The 22,580-nt window shown below is 35.6% G+C and overlaps 2 protein-coding genes across 2 annotated transcripts in view; one reads left to right on the forward strand and one right to left on the reverse strand.

Annotated features, from left to right (window-relative positions):
* Positions 1-22,321, forward strand: part of LOC128554453 (transcription initiation factor TFIID subunit 6-like) — a gene marked incomplete at its 3' end in the record, with an annotated part of 52,308 nt that extends 29,987 nt beyond the window's left edge. Inside the window, 6 exon segments of the mRNA XM_053535734.1 lie at positions 4,736-4,822; positions 19,018-19,171; positions 19,344-19,573; positions 20,126-20,269; positions 21,409-21,510; positions 22,197-22,321. Coding sequence (XP_053391709.1) covers positions 4,736-4,822; positions 19,018-19,171; positions 19,344-19,573; positions 20,126-20,269; positions 21,409-21,510; positions 22,197-22,321 — 842 coding nt within the window.
* Positions 14,788-17,536, reverse strand: LOC128554452 (uncharacterized). The gene has a single exon (XM_053535733.1). It carries the CDS (start codon positions 17,485-17,487, stop codon positions 15,166-15,168), a length of 2,322 nt encoding a protein of 773 aa, XP_053391708.1. The 5' UTR covers positions 17,488-17,536; the 3' UTR covers positions 14,788-15,165.
* Positions 22,322-22,580: the final 259 nt, after the last annotated feature.

Consider the following 22,580-nt stretch of genomic DNA (forward strand, 5'->3'; position numbering starts at 1 on the left):
ATCTGATTACCTCCCCTGATTGTAATCAAAATGGATTTATATCAGTAAGTACTTACAGGACTTATTTAAAATTTCATTATTGTTATTAGTTGGACTGAGACAATCAGGGTAGATAACTATGGACTGATTTTATGTCAAATTACCTCCCTTTATTTCAAATTAAAATTGTTATATCTCCATAACTAATGAAGATACTGATCTGAGATTTCATTTATGTCAACAGATTTATTTGGTAGGTCCTTCTTTTGTCCACTTACAATATTTTTTTTTTAATTACTTCCCTTTTACGTTACTATAAATAGCTTATTTTTAGTAACTTTTTTATTATTGGCCGTAGGGAAAACACGAGACCAGTTTTCTGTGGTACAACATGGATGGTACCTCCAATTTTTAGGTGTATTTTAACATATCTATACCTTGTAAGATTTCTTTTTTCTTTTTGGTTAAATTTCTTCCCTTTGTTGTTCCTTGTCCTGTTTTTTCTGAGGACCTTCTTGTCCTCAAGTGCAATGATAACAGGTGAGTGATATAGGGCCATCATGGCCCTCTTGTTACTATAAATAGCTTATATTTTAATTTTCATTACTAGACGTAGGGAAAAATCAAGACCACTTTTCTGTAGTACAACTTGCATGTTACATCCAATTTTGAGGTGTATTTTGACCAATCTCTACCTGGTAAGGATTTTTGTGTGGACTTAAAATCTTTTTGTGATTTTTTTTTTATTCTTTTTTAAGATTAACTTCCCTTAGTTGTTACTATAAATAACTTATATTGTAACTTTTTTGTAATTGACCGTAGTGAAAATCCAAGACCACTTTTCTGTGGTACAACATAGATGTTACTTTCAAATTTTAGGTGTATTTTAAGGTAGCTCTACCTGGTAAGGAGTTTTTTTGTGGACTTAGAAAAACAAAAGAATTACAACAATTACTATTAAACAACCACAAAATGAAGATTCCATTTGCAAATACAGGTGCTATTTGCTAATTTGCTGTGACAGGTGTATATTGTGACATTCTGGCACTCTTGTTCTACAATTGATTAATATCTAGCAGTAACTCTGTTCTTAAAAAAAAAAAAAAAAAAAAAAAAAAAATCTGTTCTTTTACATAATTTTAAATAATTTTGACTTGTCTTAATAATTGTGTGACTTGATACGTTTCAGTGTAAGTAAACATGCCATTAAACAATGATTAAGAAATAACAAATAGAGTGACCATAAATGAAATGGCTGAGTATTCCCGTTCTATCCGGGAATATTGATCTCTACTGGGTTGAAAGTACGAAGCTTGTGGATCCCAGAGTATTACCTGTTACATCTTATATTTTTAGTTCAACTGAGCACGAAGTGCTCAAAGGTGAGCTTTTGTGATCGCACTGTGTCCGTCGTCATCCGTCAGTCATACATCGTCAACAATTTGACTGTTAACACTCTAGAGTTTAATTTTAATTTTGGCCCAAACTTAATGAAACTTGGTCAGAATGTTGTACGAGTTCGATATCGGGTCATCTGGGGTCAAGAACTAGGTCACAAGGTCAAATCAGAGGAAAAGCTTGTTAACACTCTAGATGTCACAATTTTAGTCCGATCTTAATGAAACTTGGTCAGAATGTTACCCTGAATAAAATCTTGGACAAGTTTGATATTGGTTCATTTGGGTTTAAAAACTAGGTCACCAGGTAAAATCAAAGGAAAAGCTTGTTAACACTGTAGAGGCCAGATTTATGACTGTATCTTCATGAAACTTGGTCAGAATGTTAATCTTGAGGATCTATAGGTCAGGTTTAAATCTAGGTCAAGTGGGGTCAAAAACTAGGTCACTAGGTCAGATCAAAGGAAAAGCTTGTTAATACTCTAGAGGCCACATTTAAGACTGTATCTTCATGAAACTTGGTCAGAATGTTAATCTTAATGATCTCAAGGTCCAGTTTGAATCTGGATCATGTAGGATTAAAAACTAGGTCACCAGGTCAAATCAAAGGAAAAGCTAGTTTACACTGTAGAGGCCACATTTTTGACCATATCTTAATGAAACTTGGTCTGTATGTTAATCTTGATAATCTATAGGTCAGTTTAAAATCTGGTTCAGTTGGGTTCAAAAACTAAGTCACTAGGTCTAATCAAAGGAAAAGCTTGTTAACATTCTAGAGGCCACATTTATGACTGTATCTTCATGAAACTTAGTCAGAATGTTACTCTTGATGATCTTTAGGTCAGGTTTGAATCTGGGTCATGTAGGGTCAAAAACTAGGTCACAGGGTCAAATCAAAGGAAAAGCTATTTAACACTTCTGAGGCAACATTTTTTTTTTGCGGGCACCTGGGTAGAACCACCGACCTTCCGTAAGCCAGCTGGATGGCTTCCTCACATGAAGAATTCAACACCTCAAGTGAGGCTCGAACCCACATCGATGAGGGGCAAGTGATTTGTATTCAGCAACCTTAACCACTTGGCCACAGAGGCCCCCGCCACATTTTTGACCATATCTTAATGAAATTTGGTCAGAATGTTAATCTTGATGATCTTACGTCAATAGGTCATGTGAGCGATACAGGGCCTTCCTGGCCCTCTTGTTTTGTTATTTGCTGTCTCTGGGTCATTCTGTATGTTTTCAATGATTTTGATATGATATATACTATTGCTGCATGTTTAGTGTGTAGTCTTTAATGACTTGAGACTTTACATAATTATATACTTAGGATCTACCGTATAGCGGGATATTTCTAAGGTCAAAATATTCTGCGTTTTGGTTTTCATATTGAGAAAAATTTCTGTGTTTTCGATGCCAAGGAGGAGGTCGACCGGACATCATGAGAATGATGTGATTTGAAAACAATAGGCTAAATTACACGTAACTGCTGTGAAGTAACTTTGCTTTTGATGAATACATTGTAGGATATGATATCATGTGAATTAAAAAAATATATATCTAAGAACGATTGTACAAACTGCAACTTATTACTGCAAACTACGGTATATTGGTATAATGGTTACAAATGTATAAAGATTACTAAAGAATAGTTCGGAAGATCTTCACAATGGATTAATAAGAACAACTCGAGTAAAATTCACTCAGTTTTTTTTTATTCACATAAAAAAGAAAAACAAACAAACAAAACAGAACAACATTTTCTGAGGGATTAACAGTTAGGACTTTGATTGACCTTAACACCTAATTATATCATTATCGGTAATTGTTAGTTGACGACGGTAATTTCCAATAATTAGACCATGTCATTGTGAACTTTGGATTATCTCGGCTCCATGGTGTGAAACAACGTTAGTGAAAAAATGCATATTTTTTGCATTTTAAATTTTTGCTTGATGAATATTCTGATGGAAATATTTTTGCGATTCTACTGAGAGACCGCAGAAATATTTCCCCTGTAGAAATAACCCGCTATAAAATGCATTCATGTATTGGATATGTCTAAGGTTATCCACATTTTTGGAGTTGTTTCACTTTTACTCTATGTTCTGTGGTGCTTTATTGTTAGTGCCCGTGGTAACTGTCATGCTGGCGTAGGTAGAGGCAAGTTTAAGGTTGCATAGATAGTTGCTGGAGTTAGTCCCAGAGTTGGGATTCGTAGTTGGAGTTGCGGCGGAGCAGGTCTCCATGGCCCAGTTAAGTTTGCTTATAGTACGATGTGACTGTGTGTGAGCCATGGAGGACAAACCATTATGGTCAAGTCCTCTGAAGAAGTTCACAACTGCTGAACAAAACCAGTCAGGGAAGATATGAAGATATCTAACCAACAAGAGAGCATGACCTCAAATAGAGTGATCATGCTTGAATATATTTATTAATAGAAAACAATATGAAGAAGTTATATGCTTAGGGAATAATTTCTTGAGGTGGTAGCCCAAGTGAATTTTACATGTAGGTTATGACTGATAATATGACTTTGTGTTAAAGGTAAACTAACACTTTTTTAAAGTGGCATGTATGATGCCAGATTAGTAGGTGAACATGATGTTCACATGTAGTTTTAGAATAAGGGAATTGACACATCCCAATAATGGAATAATTTAGGGGTGTGTTAACATCTGGTGAGTTATTCTGTGTGCCTCCTATTTGAGACAGTGTATATGAATTATGAAAGTGTAACAGTGTTATAAAATTTTGGTTCCTAGGCATCTTTTATGTAAAACAGTAGATCAAGATTGTAGCACTCTTTCTTGTTTACTGTATTAATCCGAATGGTATGCTGATATCAGTGAGTTTTGGCAAGAATTTATTTGCAAAATCATTCATGTAGTCTTTAAAACATACAGAAAAGCTATATACTGTGTTACCCACACTGTAAATGTTTGATTTCTGTGTTATTTCTTAAGAAATGTTAATTTCATGTATAATCATAACCGCCTCCTCGAGGGTCCAAGCTGGGAAATTTTTTTTAAAAAGCCTGCTCGCTCCATGTAAAATCTACCTGCCTCTGAAAAAATCAAAATTGAGAAAAAAAAATTAAATAAAAATTTCACTCGCTCGCTCCTATTTTTTTTTTTAAATTTTCCGAAGAACTATTAATCGATTTGGTATGGCCTAAAGAACCAGATTGTCTATTCGCATAGAGCTAGGCTAAGTTAGCAAAAAAGTCATCTATCTAAACGGATTTCTCTTTATCTGTTCTGGGGGCTTTTTCTTACTCTGTCCATCTTGTCAGGTCACTGTGTCAGTACTAGAAGCAAGACATACTGAAATATTATGAGAATGTTTTTCTTGTTGATCAGGAAGCTTTGAAGTTCATGCACCACAGTAAGAGGAGTAAATTGACATGTACAGACTTTGACAATGCTCTCAGAGCAGAAAATGTTGAGGTAAGTTATTGTTCCAATATTTCTTATTTTAGCAAAGCATGGGTTACATTACACTGTTTCTTACCTATCTGTTTTGTAGCAAAGATGCTACATAAACAAGTAATATTTAGCTGGACTACTTGAAATTTTTATGCCCCCGAAGGGAGGCATATAGTTTTTGAACCGTCTGTCGGTCTGTCGGTCCGTCCGCAATTTTCGTGTCCGGTCCATATCTTTGTCATCGATGGATGGATTTTCAAATAACTTGGCATGAATGTGTACCACAGTAAGACGACGTGCAGTGTGCAAGACCCAGGTCCGTAGCTCAAAGGTCAAGGTCACACTTAGACGTTAAAGGATAGTGCATTGATGGGCGTGTCCGGTCCATATCTTTGTCATCGATGGATGGATTTTCAAATAACTTGGCATGAATGTGTACCACAGTAAGATGACATGCAGTACGCAAGACCCAGGTCCGTAGCTCAAAGGTCAAGGTCAGACTTAGACGTTAAAGGATAGTGCATTGAAGGGCATGTCCGGTCCATATCTTTGTCATCGATGGATGGATTTTCAAATAACTTGGCATAAATGTGTACCACAGTAAGACGACATGTCATGCGCAAGACCCAGGTTCGTAGCTCAAAGGTCAAGGTCACACTTAGATGTTAAAGGATAGTGCATTGATGGGCGTGTCCGGTCCATATCTTTGTCATCGATGGATGGATTTTCAAATAACTTGGCATGAATGTGTACCACAGTAAGACGACGTGTCACACACAAGACCCAGGTCCGTAGCTCAAAGGTCAAGGTCACACTTAGACGTTAAAGATCATTTTTCATGATAGTGCATTGATGGGCATGTCAGGTCCATATCTTTGTCATTCTTGCATGGATATTAAAATAACTATGCATGAATGTGTGACACAGTAAGACGATGTGTCACGCGCAAGACCCAGCTCCGTAGGTCAAAGGTCCTAAACTCTTAACATCGGCCATAACTATTCATTCAAAGTGCCATCGGGGGCATGTGTCATCCTACGGAGACAGCTCTTGTTTAAATTATACAGCTTACTTTGTCTCCCTTTCATTAGCATCAGTATCACAGAAGTTTTGCATGTAACTGAGTCAAATGATTTCAAACATCACATAAATTAAGTCTCTTGGGATGACCTCCTTTTACAAAGTACATAACTCTAGCTTTTATTTAATCAAAATTATGACCCTTTTTGTACGCCCCGACAACAAAGTTGTAAGGGGGGGGGGGGTATACTGGTTTCAGGTTGCCTGTCTGTCCGTCCAAGCTCACATTTGCATACTTATGTGGCTAAAGGAACAATAGGTAACTGTACTTTTTCTTTGATGTCATTCATTCCGTAAGGCTTTTATGTGGCTATTTTTCTCTTACGTGGCTAAAAGAACAATAGAGAGAACAAAAGAGTAGCCACATAAGTATCCATATGTAGGAATGGCCGTCTGTCCGTAGACGCAATCTTGTGCACACCATCTCTCCTTATCCCCTTGACAGAATTTAATGAAACTTCACACAAGTGATCAGTACCAACAGTAGTTGTGCATGGGGCATGTTAGGTTCTTTCAGAAAAAAAATTTGCAGAGTTATGGGACTTTGTTTTTTTGTTACTATACTATATACATAGACACAATCTTGTGCGCACCATCTCTCCTCATCCCCTTGACACAATTTAATGAAACTTCACACAAGTGATCAGTAACAACAGTAGTTGTGCATGGGGCATGTTAGGTTCTTTCAGCGACAAAAATTGCAGAGTTATGGGACTTTGTTTCTTGTTAACATACTATGTATATACAGTCTGCATATGCAATCTTGTGCGTGCCTAATCTACCAAACCCTTACACACAATTTAATGAAACTTCACACAAATGATCAGTACCAACCCTAGTTGTGCATGATGCATGTTACATTCTTTTAGATAAATATTCTGCATAGTTATGGGACTTTGTTTTTTGTTACTATACTGTATACATACAGTCTATATACATACAGTCCACATAATTATGCAGTCTTGTGTGCGTCAAATTGCAATGTACTGTGTCAGTGCATGAGGGGGGTACATTCATCACCTTTAGTGATAGCTCTAGTTAGCTCACCTATTGTGATCGCTTGATGTGTGGGGTCTGTTTCTCTGTCAACATTTAGCTTGTGTATGCGATGGAGGCTGTATTTTGAGCTCGACTATAGGAAGTAATAATGGAGAGCTATCCTACACGACCTGGCAGACAAAGTTGTAACAACGAGTTTGTCCATAACTTTGCGATAATTCTTTACCTTTACGGTTTCTATTTGCCGAGTTACCTTGTGCAAAATCATACGAAAGAGTGACAGGGAACCAATCAGAATGCAGAACAAGAGCACCGCCTTGCGGGTGCTGACGCTCAGTTGTCCTACCCATGATTTTCTAAGTCCAAAAAGGGCCATATTTCTTGCAAAAAGCAGGATGGAGTTATCTTTCTTGATGTACTTAGTCAGCTTATGATAGTGAATAACTGTTGCAAGTTTCAAAGCAAAAGCTTGAATAGTTTAGGACCTAAACATAAAACTTAACCAATAAATCTGATATTTTCTAAGTCCAAAAGGGGCCATAAGTCTTGCAAAAAGCAGGACAGAGTTATGTTTCTTGCTGTACAGGGTCAGCTTATGATGGTGAACAAGTGTTGCAAGTTTTAAAGCAATAGCTAATAGGGGTGACTATTGAGGCCAATTTTGACTATTGCAATACTATTGATATTGCTTAAAAACTATTGCGATACTATTCTATTGCAGGTTACTATTGCAATACTATTGCAATAGTTATCGGCCATCATATTTTATACAGTAAAGCTAACAACTGGCATTGTTACACAGTGTAAGAGACGACACTGTTTATAATTGCTGTTAACACACATTGAGATGTTTGTATAACTGAAACGGACAGAAATAATTCTAACATTAAATATTTCTTGCCTTCCTTGGCTTTGGAACAATAAGTAAAACAATAAACCTATGCAAGGTATACTCAAACGAATCGGCCATTTTGTTGCGAATGTCAACATGTTTAATAACCCAAAGCATCGAAAAAGACGGAAAATTAACGGATCGGGTTAAGGTGTACCAGCACTAAATGAAGGGCCCTACCGAACAGTTTGCTGTATAATACAAGTAGCCTTCTTTCTCCATGTCCATAGTACATTTTCTGATCTAAAATTAACAGGTTATTTAAATATATTTAATCAAAGTTTCTAAGAAACTAAATTTATTAATTATCTCCCAGACTTCTCAGTCCTTTATGGTAGTTTAATTCCGTGAGGGTAATTATTGTAATGGAGACGTAAACATTTTCCGAGGCGCAAATGAAATCTGGCTCTGTTTCTTGGTTTATAAATTATAAATTATTTCTGTATTTACTAAAATTTCAAAACTATCGAACCTATCGATTGTTGAAGGAACTATCGGCGATTGTTATTGGATCGTGACTTTTCTATCGATGCATGCTATCGGGACACTTAGTATCGCAATGCATCGATAGTTCGATGTATCGTTACACCCCTAATAGCTAAATGATAGTTTAGGAGAAAAGCTGACCTAAACATAAAACTTAACCAGGCAACGCCGACGCCGATCAAGTGATGACAATAACTCATCATTTTTTTTTTCAAAAAACCAGATGAGCTAAAAAGAGATGTTAAATTTAGACACAGTATGAATTATGCCCCCTTTTACTTAGAATTTAAGGTTAATTTTTATGCATTTTCACTGTATCTCAGTTATTACTAATTTTATTTGGTTCAAACTTGAAATAGTTGTTCCACATCATATGGCACAAGATGCATAACACTTGCACCAATATTTTATGAATTATGCCCCCTTCTTGTTTAGAATAATACTTACTTCGTGTTTTGATACACTTGATCTTTATCTCTCTTATTTTTTAATATTTTTGACTAAGCCTCAAGCTATTATGCAATATCTTCATCCACCATTGGAGTCATTAAACCCTCCAGTGACAGCTCCAGCTCCTCAGATATGTGCAGTTTCACTATCCAGCATCGAAAGATTCAAACGCGCTGTCTTCTGTGACAGCTCTTGTTTAATTGATCTTCGTGAAATTTGGTCAGAATGATTGCCTTGATTAAATCAAGTCAAATTTCGAAAATGGGTCATCTGGGGTAAAAATATAGTCACTATGTCAAATAAATGAACAACCTTGTGTATGCATTTTTCACCCAATCTTCATCAAATTTTATCACAATGTAATTCTGGATGTATATAGGTCCAGTTCAAGTATGGGTCATCTGGGGTAAAAAAAACTAGGTCACCTGGTCAAAAAAAGAATACCATGTGTATGCAATAGGGGCTGCTTTTTACAGCTGGAAATTCATAAAATTAAGTCAGAATGTATGTCTTTATAAAATATAGGTCAGGTTCGAATATGGGTGATCTGGGATCAAAAACTATGTTGCACATTCAGATCAAAGAAAAACCTTTTTTTATGTAATAGTGGGATGCATTTTACACTGGATCTTCATGACTTTCAATTACACTTTTTGTCTGGATGAAATCTAGGTCAAGTTCAAGTATAGCCCACCTGGGGTAACAAAAAAAGGTCATCCTGTCAAATCACAGAAAGAAACCTGTATGCAGTAGGGACTGCATTTTACACTGGATCTTCATGAAATTTGATTACAATGTTTTTCTGGATGAAGTCTAGGTCAACTTAGTATATGGGTCATCTGGGATCAAAAGTTAGGTCACCCGATCAGGTGAAAGAAAAACCTTGTGTACGCAATAAAGGGTTGCATTTTACACTGGAAATTCATAAAATTTAGTCAGAATGGTTGCCTTGATTAATATAGGTCAAGCTTGATTATTGATAATCTGGGTTCAAAAACTAGGTTGCAAGGACCAGTTCAAGAAAAAACATGTTTTTTGCCATAGGGACTGCATTTTACACTGGATCTTCATGAAATTTGATCACAATGTTTATCTAAATGAAGTAAAGGTCAAGTTCAAATATGGGTCATCTGGGGTCAAAAACTAGGTCACCCATTCAAATCAAAGAAGAATTTTGTGTACGCAATAGGGCTGCATTTTACACTGGGAATTCATAAGATTTAGTCAGAATGGTTGCCTTGATGAAGTTAGGTCAAGATCGAATAATCTGGGGTAAAAAACTAGATCACTAGGTCAAATCAAAGTAAAGCTTTGTTTATGCAATATTGACTGCATTTCACATTGGATCTTCATGAAATTTTATCACAATGTTTTTCTAGACAAAATCTAGGACAAGATCAAATATGGGTCATCTGGGGTAAAAAAAAACACACAAAAAAACTAGGTCACTTGGTTACTTCAAAGAAAAACCTTAGGTATGCACTAGTGACTGCATTTTATACTGTTTATTCATGAAATTTGATCAGAACATTTATCTTGATGAAATCTAGGTTGAGTTCAAATAGGGGTAATCTTGGGTCAGAAACTAGGTCACTCCATAAAATCTGAGAAAAACTTAGTGAATGTAATAGAGGCTACATTTTAGGCAGGATGTTCATGAAATTTACCTTTACCTATTATCTTTTGCTCAAAATGTTGCTTTGATGAAATCAAGGACAACTTCAGATATAGGTCATGTTAGGTCAAAAGCTAGGTCACCTAGTCAAATCAAAGAATAACCTTGTGTATGTAATGGGGACTGCATTTTTCACTGGATTTTCATGAAATTTGATCAGAATGTTTATTTTGATGAAATCTAGGTCAAGTTTAAATACGGGTCATCTGTTGTCAAGACCTAGGTCACCAAGTAAAACTTTGTGAATGCAATGAGCGCTTAGCCTACATTTTATTTTTTATGCCCACCCCCCGCACACACACACTTTGAAAAGGGAGGGGTATAATGTTTTGCAGATGTCGGTCGGTCGGAATGTAGACCTATCCGTTTCCGGATGATAGCTCAAGAACGCTTGGGCCTAGGATCATGAAAGTTGATAGAGAGGTTGGTCATCACCAGCAGATGACCCCTATTGATTTTGAGGTCAGTATGTCAAAGGTCAAGGTCACAGTGACCCTGAATAGTAAAATGGTTTCTGGATGATAACTCAAGAACACTTGGGCCTAGGATCATGAAAGTTGATAGGGAGGTTGGTAATGACCAGCAAATGACCCCTATTGATTTTGAGGTCAGTATATTTAAGGTCAAGGTCACAGTGACCCTGAACAGTAAAACAGTTTCCAGATGATAACTCAAGAACGTTTAGGCCTAGGGTCACGAAAGTTGATAGGGAGGTTATTCATGACCAGCAGGTGACACCTATTGATTTTGAGGTCAGTATGTCAAAGGTCAAGGTCACAGTGACCAGGGACAGTAAAATGGTTTCCAGGCAATAACTCAAGAACACTTGGGCATAGTGTCGGGAAAATTGATAGTTAGGTTGGCCATGACCAGCAGATGACCCCTATTGATTTTGAGGTCATTAGGTCAGAGGTCAAGGTCACAGTGACCCAGAACTGTTAAATGGTTTTTGATCTTCTTGTCCAAAACAATAGGGCCTAGGGCTTTGATATTTGGTATGTAGCAAAATCTAGTAGTCCTCTACTAAGATTGTTCAAATTATTCCCCTAGGGTCAAATATGGCTCCGCCCAGGAGGTCACATGGTTTACATATACTTGTATAGGGAAAAACTTTGAAAATCTTCTTGTCCAAAGCACAAAGTCTATCGTTTTGGTATTTTGTAATGTAGCATCATTTAGTGGTTCTCTACCAAGTTTGTTCAAGTTATCCCTTTCAGGTCAACTATGGCCCTGCCTCAGAGGTCAAATGGTTCATTTAGACTTATATAGGGAAAAACTTAGAACCTTCATGTCCATAACTTACATCATTTAAATTTGGACCACATGTATAGTTTTGAGTGGCAGGATGAACCTTGATATGAGTTGACCTTGATCTTGACCTAGTGACCTACTTTCACATTTCTGTACCTACAGCCTTCAAATTTGGACCACATGCATAGGTTTGTGTACTGAAAAAAAACTTTGACCTTGTTATTGACCTACTGACCTACTTTCACATTTTTGAAGGTACAGGCTTCAGATTTGGACCACATGCATAGTTTTTTGTTCCAAAATAAAATTTGACCTTGATTTTGACCTAGTGACCTACTTTCACATTTCTCAAGCTAAAGCCTTCAAATTTGGACCACATGCATAGTTTTGTGTACCGAAACCAAACTTGCATGGTTCTCAACAGTCAAAACCTAGGTCAAATCAAAAGACTACATACAACTACAGCCACTTGCTCCAGTCTCCGTAAATTGTGTGAGACAGTTTGTTTTCATAAAATAATAAACATATTTGACACTGGATGATGTGCAGTATAAAACTAGGTCAGATCAAAGAAGATGCTTCTTAACACTAAGAGGCCATGTTTTTGGTCCAATCTTAATGAAAATTGGTCACAATGTTTGTCTCCATGAAATCACTAGGTAAAACATGCTTACACTGTTATGGTGTATTACCTAGGGCCATAGAAATCTATAGGAAATTTGTTGCACTTTTGCATGTCAGAAAGTTTCTCCTGAAATACTCAACCAAATATTTTCAGATTTTCCACATGTCTTTTAGCTCCATAAGTCTCATCATGCTCATACGACAAGTTTCATCATTTTAGCTTTTATTTTTTCAAAATTATTTGTCTTGTTATAATAGAAATTTTGCTTAAAATTTTTCATAATTATAAGCTTGTTTTTCAGGAATTATTTTATCAGATGTATTTCAGATTTTCCGCTTATGGTCACAATAGCCTAAATAGTTTTCCCTATATATTCTATATAAAACTGACCTTTTTCAAAGAGCTACCAAACATAGCTAGACCCATTTCAGAGAACAAATCCTTACCTCATTTTAAAGAGTTATGATAAAACTGATATAAAATGAAGAGAAAAGTAGGGGTCATATATCTTCTAAGAGAGATTTCTCTGGTCACATTCACTTACTGTAAACTGACATCAAAATCACACTGCTGTGACCTGGAAGTACTACTCATACTAAAATGGAGCTTGACTTCACCAAATACAACCTGCTCTCCCATTTTTCCTACCAAAATGTCAACAATACATCCACAATGAAATTTAAACAAAAAACTAGCCTCAATTTAGACCTCTGTTGCCATGCCAAGTGAAAAATTAGTGTTCAAATACCTGGCAGTCATTATGCGAGACCAGATGGCTCCCACGCTGGTTCCTTTAGTTTAGTTAGGCCTATAAGAAACACTGTTTTTCTGTAATAGTCTCAATTTCATTTGTATAGTACCAGTAACACATCTGCATGAAAAATACCAAGTTTCAGCTTGATTAAATCAATTTTCCAGGTTTTATGGCATTTTCAGTAACGCGGGTCCCTGCGCCAATTTTCCTTCAAAACTGATATCGCAACATAATTTTTAACCAGTTCTTTTAGCCAGAGCTGGTTTTTGCCTTATTTCATAAATTTTCACCATAACTTGCAAGCAAATTACACATTAACACTTTGAAATATACCAAATGTCCCCTCTGAAAGGTATAGATGGGCATAATTTAGAGTGCAAATTTGCATTTTTTTTTAAAAATACCCCCAAAACAGTGAAAATGTGATTTTTTGGGTTTTTTATTAATTTTTGCAGCAAATTTTCAATGAAATGCTCATTTTTTTATCAAAATCTGACCAAACTAGTTCATTTATATCAATATCTGGACAAATCTCAATTTTTGCCCACATTTTCTTATAGGTCACAATAGCCTAAATAGTTTTCCCTATATATTCTATATAAAACTGACCTTTTTCAAAGAGCTACCAGACATAGCTAGACCCATTTCAGAGAACAAATCCTTACCTCATTTTAAAGAGTTATGATAAAACTGATATAAAATGAAGAGAAAAGTAGGGGTCATGTATCTTCTAAGAGAGATTTCTCTGGTCACATTTACTTACTGTAAACTGACATCAAAATCACACTGCTGTGACCTGGAAGTACTACTCATACTAAAATGGAGCTTGACTTCACCAAATACAACCTGCTCTCCCATTTTTCCTACCAAAATGTCAACAATACATCCACAATGAAATTTAAACAAAAACTAGCCTCAATTTAGACCTCTGTTGCCATGCCAAGTGAAAAATTAGTGTTCAAAAATACCTGGCAGCCATTACGCGAGACCAGATGGCTCCCACGCTGGTTCCTTTAGTTTAGTTAGGCCTTATCTTTGGATGCTCACATAGCAAGTTAACTATGGCTTAAATTTTAGCAAAAGTAATAAAGTACTATAATGCCCCTTTGAAAAAGTTGCTAAAACTTTGATTAGTAAGTTAGTATTAGATTTAAGGGCTTCAAATAGTCGAGCATGTTGTCATTAGAGTCTAATGATTAGACGTCAGCGGTAAAATTTGAGTAGAGAAAATTAAGATCTGAAAATTCAAGGGGCTACAATTCAGTGGACCTACTAAACCTATAAAATGAGACAATAATTTGCATATCTAAAAATAAATACAATAATGTTAAAGCATTTTTGACAAGCAGAATGACAAAATATTTGGGAAGAGGTCTTACATACTTAAAATCAAATCAAAATAAAATTCAAATGAAATAAAATCAATATTTTATTTTCAGTAATCATATAAGATTTCAAACATAAATTAAATATATATATATATATAGTGCAGGCTCTGTATACAATAACTATACAATAATTGATTAATTGTGAAAAAAGTAAATGAGATCCTCTTAAGGGTTGCACTTCATTAAGTTTAGACAAAAATTTATATTTTCAGTTGTTTTCCGGACTTCATCTCCAATATCAGTCATTGATGGACTACATCTCCAGAATTACTTGTTGATTGACTGTATCTCCAAAAATACTCCTTGACTGACTTAAAGTATCTCCAGAATCACACCCTGATTTACTATCTCCAAAATCACTCTCGATTGAAATGGGTTCTTTGTTAATTTGGGGACGTAGCCTTTACCCCCAAAATTGGGAGTTTTGATGCGTAAATGTTCCTTAGGATAGAGAAAGGATGTGTTTAAAGCACTTTCTCATACACTTGTTTCACATTGTACAAACTCTTTAACATACTTCAATTACAATATTGTCCATAATTTGGTCAATGTGCATTTTTGATGAAATCTTTTTTAGAATGTAGATTTGGAAATTTTGCATTCATTTTGGCAAAAGTACATACATGTTAGCATTGGGAATATGTCCAAATAATTGCTGTTAAAACAGCCGAAAAAAAACACCTTTAGTGACTTCATCTCCAAAATAAGTCCTTGATCGACTAAAATAAATCCAAAATCCACTCCATATGAAATGGACTGAATGATTAGATTCGAGCTTGGTCATTTACCAGTTTAGATATGAGTCTACATATATGGATGATTGCAGCATTGTTTCTTCCCCTCAGACTGAGAGATAATAAATAACAATTTAAAGCATCATTTGTTCTGTCTTCTCCTTCCATACATTGTCCAAGTAGATTTAGGGCTGTTTCCCTGTGTCCAAGGTTTGGTTCCTGGTTAATAGTTCTGATAAGGTTGGAAAGTGCTCTTTGCTTATCATCTTGTTTTCCAAGATAGTAGTAGGTCTTGTATTGTAGGAAGTACAAGTAAGGGAGGGAATCTGCTACTGCAAAGTCCATCCATTTGTGAGCTGGGCCTCTGAAAGAGAGGTCATATTTTGTAGATCTGAACATTTCATACTTTAATTCATGTGGAACACAGTGAATTTCGTATGGTAGATACCTGACACAGAATGCTGCAATGTACTGTAAAGCTTCTTCATTATGATTGTTAGATTCTTCAGCAAATTTTGTTGTCACCAGAAACGGTTTGACATAACAATTACAAATAGGCTCAACTTTGTTTAGATCGTATTTTTTCTCAATATCTCTGAGAAGAATTTCTGTTTCTTGGCAATCCCCGGCACAATAAAACATGGATGCTTTTTTAAGTTTGCCAGATGAAACATCTGTGTCCAGACCCATAGAGATCCAGCCTAGAGCATTTGCTGATATTCTGTTGTACTTTTGAATGCTATGTGATGCCAGGACAGATCCCAGTGTTGTATAGAACCATGGTGTAAGAAGGGAGCAAGCCTTTTGGTCCAGTGCTGAACCTTGATTAGAAATACTGTTAAGTTTGAACATATACTTAAGCAATGTCTGTATAGTCGATTCATAACTGCAGTTGCAAATAGAAGAAGTTGATATTCTGTCGCAGTTTTGAGTGATACCTGCCAGGACAGCTTCTTTTGTTGTTAAGAATCCTAGTGTGAGAAGAACACAAGCCTTTTGGTCCAGTGCTAAACCTTGATTAGAAATACTGTTAGTATACTTTTGCAATGTCTGTGTAGCCGATTTATACCTGCAGTCGCAAATAGATTCTAGGCAGCTATTTAAACTCATGCCAATGATCTGTGCTATTGCTATTGATGGTTCTGCTAAAGTTATGTGATTGTCACCTAGTTTTGATGGAAAAACAAATCCTAACTTCTGATTAAGCCTTGTACCAAGATCATCACACTCTATTCTCAGTAATGCTGTTACAACACTGCTTATAATACTCTGCAGTTTTTCCAGAATGTCGGGTTTAGATTCATGAACAACATGTCCTGCCATCAGATTGTTTCCAGGTATGATGAAATGTGGACAGTTCTCATTCAAAACGCAGTTGTAGAGGATTAACAAGCTCCTTAAGAGACATGGAATTAAGTTACTTTTACTCCAGAAATTAGGATGTGTACTTGCAATTGAATGGAATAGGACTGTTTTACACATGTAACTTGTAATGGCATCTTCGTAATATGGCTTGATGTAAGTTTTTATCAACATCTTCATCAACACATAACACCTAATCTGTGTGATATTGAGACTGAACATTAGGTGTCTTTCTGCTAAAGATGTTGATATTCTCCATTCAAGCTCTTCATATTTACTGCCCTTACGGCCAACGGCAACAACAAAACAACTTGTATTGCCACAATCCCTCCTCATATCATCCGAAGGCCACTGACCTACGCCTTGCTGGTCTAACCATTGTCTAGCTTCTAGAGGCCATGATTTGCATTTCAATGCTAAAACATCGTCTTGGCTCATACCCAAAATTGGTACAGTTAGTACAGCTGCTGGACCATGTCTAAATACTTGATAAGCTCGTTCATCACATCTTTCTGCTTCTGCTCTCGCTGTTGCTGGTATTGCATAGGCTATTGTTTTCTTTAGTAGTATTCTCCCTGACGTTTCTATGTAGTGGAACTTATCAAGTACTCTTATTGGACTAGGATCACCTGATGTCGGCTCTTCTAGTAAACAATAACCAGGTGACACAGACTCATCCTCAATCATCAAATAAGAGAGGTTACCTCGTTCCATCTCACTCGAGTTTATAACTTTAATCTGATTAATACAATGAACCCTGTCAGTGTCTGATTGAAGTCCTGGTGTTGTTGTTCCCTCTGACCTACTTCCGAAATAGTATCTTGTACCTATATCTATATCATCTAGTTGCTTTGATGCTGTATGTATAGATTCCGCTAGCAGCCATGCTCCTCTCTTCTTCTTCACTAGTCTGACGTTCACTCCTATGTCAGCAAGAACCTCTGACAGTCTCAATGAGACAGTTTGTGTAAAATCTGGGGCTTGAGACATTCTGAAAATAAAGTAAACTATATAAGTACTTTACAGACCGGTTTTTTTCCATTTAGATCACATTTTGATACATTGTAGAAAATAAAATCTATTCGCAAAAATGTTCACAAAAGTGTGATTTTCAAATAAACTTTCATTATAAGAACTTGCATGGTGTCCAAAAATTTCAAAACAATGTAGCAAAAAATCAAGTATGCAACCCTATCTTCTGTCTTTACCCAATTTTCTAAGTTCATTCTGAAATTTTGAGAGGTCAGTGTTAATCAAATTCTACATTGTTGAAAAAAAAAATCCAGACATTCAGAGCTACTTTAAAACCCAGCAAACAAGTAAAATTCCCATTCATATTATGTAAAGAAATTTAAAGCCACAAATTCAATCCCAACAAAATAAAATAGCTGTTTTAGTCAAACCACAAAACTTCCATGCCCATGAAAATTTATGGATTTCACAGTATTCTGCTTTGAACCAAACATAAGTGGCTTAGAATTCAAATGAATGAAAAGTGTCATCTTTTAGGGCGTTTGAACACTATGCTATAGTAGGCATTGTGAAAAAAATATGATACAGTTTAATTAAAAATCATACTGGTCAAATTATAAATAAACTATCTATTTAGTTTGTTTAAAAAATATGCTACCAGGGAATATTGTCAAACAAAACAATGAATATAAAAGTCTCCTCTGAATGTTAAAACTGCATAGTTATTTGAAAGTTGGAAAAGTGCCGTTCATAGGTGTTATGTGAAATATGATACAATTTAACTGAAAATAAAGGCATGTTTATAATTATAAATGTAGTATCTTGTTTTGTACTGTATTTTGTTTGTTAAATATGTTGCCTGATAGTACCGTGAAAATATCAGACAGAACAATACATACCTGTCTTTTGTAACATAATTATGAAGACAACAAATTGATTATGATGATAATCCTCCAAATTCTTCTAAATGTTTAAACTGCGTAGTTAAAGGCTATTTATAGACGAATGAAAGGTTTTTTTCTTACTTTCTCTTTCTACTTAAACATTTACCCTGCTAAATTTCTAAAATGGACTAGTCTCTTATTCAATTTGGGCAGTACCATTTATTAATCGGTAGGGGTGCTTAGTGAATATTTACTGTCTGAATGACAGCCTGCACTGATTGTAAAGACAGAATCACTTTCGCCAGCAGGCTAAAAATTACCTGGAGGATAACTCTGGCAGTTAAGTTACTTATTAGGTAGTGTTTACCTGTGCAGAAATGGTAATCTTTTCGCCTTTAGTGACCTGTGAGGTAGTGGTGACCTTTAAGGCAGTGCTAGCATTTGCATCACTGCTGACATTTGTTAAAAACTTTAGGTCATCTAGAGTCCATATATTCTAACTGATAGATCTACATGAATCTTATTCAGAATGATTTTTTCAATGGTATCTATGACAAAATCAAAACAGTGTGATCTTGTTTACTCAGGTGAGCGATATATGGCTTTCATGGCCTTCTAATTATCATATCATTATTATCATTGTATGGATACTTTCTAATTGCAGCCTTTGTATGGGTTTCACACCCCTGACTTGGTACCGTTCCGTTACGCGAGTGGCGGAGGTCGAGAACTTCACTTCACAGAGGACAAAGAGTTAGATTTACAAGATGTTATTAATGCTACATTACCCAAAGTTCCTCTAGATGTTTCAATGAAAGGTATGTTTTTTCTCCTAGTTACAATTTATAGGGTGTTGATTAAAACTGAAGTCAGTGTTGTAAAATGAGATAGTAAAAGTGACAGAAGCAAATAAAAAACCTAAAAAAAAACATTTATCAGAATCTCCTTTTGAAACTGAACTGATTCTACCCATGTATTTGTCAATTTTAGCTCACTGGTTGTGTATTGATGGAGAGCAGCCAGCCATCCCAGAAAACCCTCCGCCCGCCACAAAGGACCAACAAAAGATGGAGATCCTGGACACGTCTGTGAAGTCTTCGATAGATAAAAGCCATAAACCCGCCAAGTCTGTGACCCCTGGTGGCAGACTACCACATAAACCCAAGGGGGTGTCAGACCTCGTCAAGATGAAGGAACTGAGTGTGCATGAACTCTCTGTTGTAAGTGCATCTTACTGTGAAATTTTGTAGCTTTGGCCAAATTATCTATTTCATTGGGATAGAAGTTTTTAGATAATTTGTCATTGGTATCAAATGAAAGGGAATTTTATTTGTTCTTTAGAATTTTGTTTTCATTGATAGAAGCCACGAAATTCCAGAAATTAGCCTCACACAATGTTTAGTACAGTTCCATATATAAAAATGGTAAATTATTCCACAGGTTGTGTAATTTATGGTTAAGATGTTTTGCCTAAGCTGCTGTTTAAAGAAAAGATGTAATGTTTTGTTACAATTAAAGTGATTAATTATTTTGAACAGGCTACCTTCTTAGCTAAACAGAATTTCGAGATCTTGCAATGTGTATTTACTTTATCATTTATGGAGATTTGATTTGAAACATTTTATCTCAAATCATTCAGATTCTACTTCCGATTCATGAGAAGAAACTGGCATCTAATTGCTGAGAAGAGGTTAGTGCTTGTACAGAATCCAGTAACACTGGTAAATTGAAGAAATAAAACAATCAAATTAATTTGCCGACTTTTGTTACAGGAGCAACAGCTGTACTACAAGGAAATTACAGAGGCATGTGTCGGGTCAGATGAAGGAAAGAGGTCTGAGGCATTGCAGAGTTTAGCAACAGATCCAGGCCTTCATCAAATGCTGCCGCATTTTACAAGTTTTATATCTGAAGGGGTAAGTTTGCTTGTTTAACAGAAAAAAATCATTTGTTTTTATTTTCTGTCTTACCTTTTCTCCTTTAACCAATACATTGTTATTAACATTTATCAAGTAGTCTACACAGTCATATAGTTTATTGTCTGGTTGAGAGTAAAGATGAAAATAAAGTAACCAGTGAGGGTGTTAGGTCAAGTTGTTTAACCTTTACCCTGCTAAATGGACTGGTCAAGTTTGTCAGTTTTGGCAGTAGCACTTATAATTCAAAGGGGTATACACTGAAAATATACTGACTGAATAGCGAACTGTGCAGACCATGATCAACCTGCACAAATCTTAGTCTAAAAAACATTTTGCTGTTAAATCATTGTTTTTTATTTAAAGCTAAATTGCATGACTTGATTTTCTATTGCTTTGAGAGTTTCCATTTCTGTTTCCATTTAGTTTTAAAGTAAAAGTGTGCAAATTCATTTCCTTTGGCAGTTTTGGCAGAAATCAGAAATATTTTTCCTTCAGGTTTCTGTTATAACAGGGTTGTGATTAACTATATTGGTGCTTACATAAACGACGTGCCTAAAATAGATACACTATCAAATTTTGAATCATTGAATCACAGGCTGCGTATTTAGTAATAATTGTGAAAAGTTCATCTTGCCTTACCCAGGCATGGTTTTTGTCAGAAACCAGTATATAAAAATTTTAATGTATATGGCATGAGAAGATTTTGCCTGTTCCCTGTACAGAAAAAAAACAACAAAGAAATTATTGAAACAGATAGTTTCCGTAATTTTGCTAAACGGTAAAGAACAATACAACATACAGTGATACACTGATTGCTTGAGCATTGATGGCTCAGTCACCAGGGCTGACTCGAGGAATTAATGCTGTCCCCAGTCAATTTTCTGTTCTAAATCTTTTGTTCTCTGTGTTTGGATAATCCCAGCATTTTGCTCAGCCCCTTGTGACTTGGAGCAATAGATGTTTTACTGTAATTTACTTTGCATACCAGCACTATGAACAGGTTTTTATTGGAGAGATATTAGACCATCATGGTTTCTATAAAAGCTGTTTTCATTTGCCAGGGTTGTATTTCAAGTAAACTTGCATAAATATGAAACTCACTCTGTTGAACAGAAATGTTTATTTGTTATTTACAGGTGAAGGTGAATGTTGTACAGAACAATTTAGCATTGTTGATTTACTTGATGAGAATGATGAAAGCCTTGATGGAAAACCAGACCATTTACCTTGAGAAATATGTAAGCTTCTGAATCATAACCTCAATAGTTCATGTTTTGCTTTTAATCTGTTTCTCAACTTCAGTGTTGTCTTAGGAGATCATGGAATACATTTGTTATCTTTGTAATAGAATTCTGTGTAAGCTAGTGCTGTGTTGCACATGTTGTTACCTGTCATGAACAGACTCACTCATACCAAGTCTGCTATAATAATTATAGTAATTGTTTTGTTTGGGAGTATTCATACATTTTATTTACAAAAGTTTTACTGAAATTTAATAAACAAAGTGGTTACTTTTACTACTCTAGTTTTAAAGCTGCTCCTTTCCAGAACTTTGTCAGAATATCTAAATAGTTAATTTGAAAGTTTATATAAAGCCAACAGATTCATATGTTGAGAGTTAGAATAAGAATGAATAGCAACTAATGCTGATAAAATGTTTTGAAACAAATTATTTCTGTTCACGAGAAACAACAAATTATTTCTGTTCATGAGAAACAGGGTTATTGCCAGAAATCATGGAAAGCAGGCTGAAAGATGCTTCTAAGGCCTTGTATAAGATTCATTGCTTTTGTTATTATGGGATGGTGGTGATAATAAAAAATGGCCAATATACAAATGGGGATCTCATGGATGCAATATATAACATGCGATAACAGGCTGGCTAATACACTGTACAGTCATGTGTAATCCTGTAAATTTTCAGTTACATGAATTTGTACCTGGTGTCATGTCATGTATTGTAAGTAAACAACTGTGCATGAGACCTGATGTGGATAACCACTGGGCACTGAGAGACTTTGCTGCTAGACTTAATGCTCAGATTTGTAGGTAAGTAGGTTTTCATGTGGTAAGCTAGTACCATTGACCAGTATCTGTCATTTGTCTTTATAGGTATGTCGCGGTTAACAGTTTTACTATTAATACTCTTAGAGTTTACAATTTTGGTCCAAGCTTAATGAAACTTGGTCAGAATAGATGCCTTTATAAAATCTTTGATGGCTTTGATATTGGGTTGTCTTGGGTGACTAGATCAAATGATAGAGAAGCCATGTTGTTTTTCTATAGGGCTATAGTCTTTATCATGATA

This window comes from Mercenaria mercenaria, unplaced genomic scaffold (genome assembly GCF_021730395.1).
Source record: "Mercenaria mercenaria strain notata unplaced genomic scaffold, MADL_Memer_1 contig_5047, whole genome shotgun sequence".
NCBI classification, from domain to species: domain Eukaryota; kingdom Metazoa; phylum Mollusca; class Bivalvia; order Venerida; family Veneridae; genus Mercenaria; species Mercenaria mercenaria.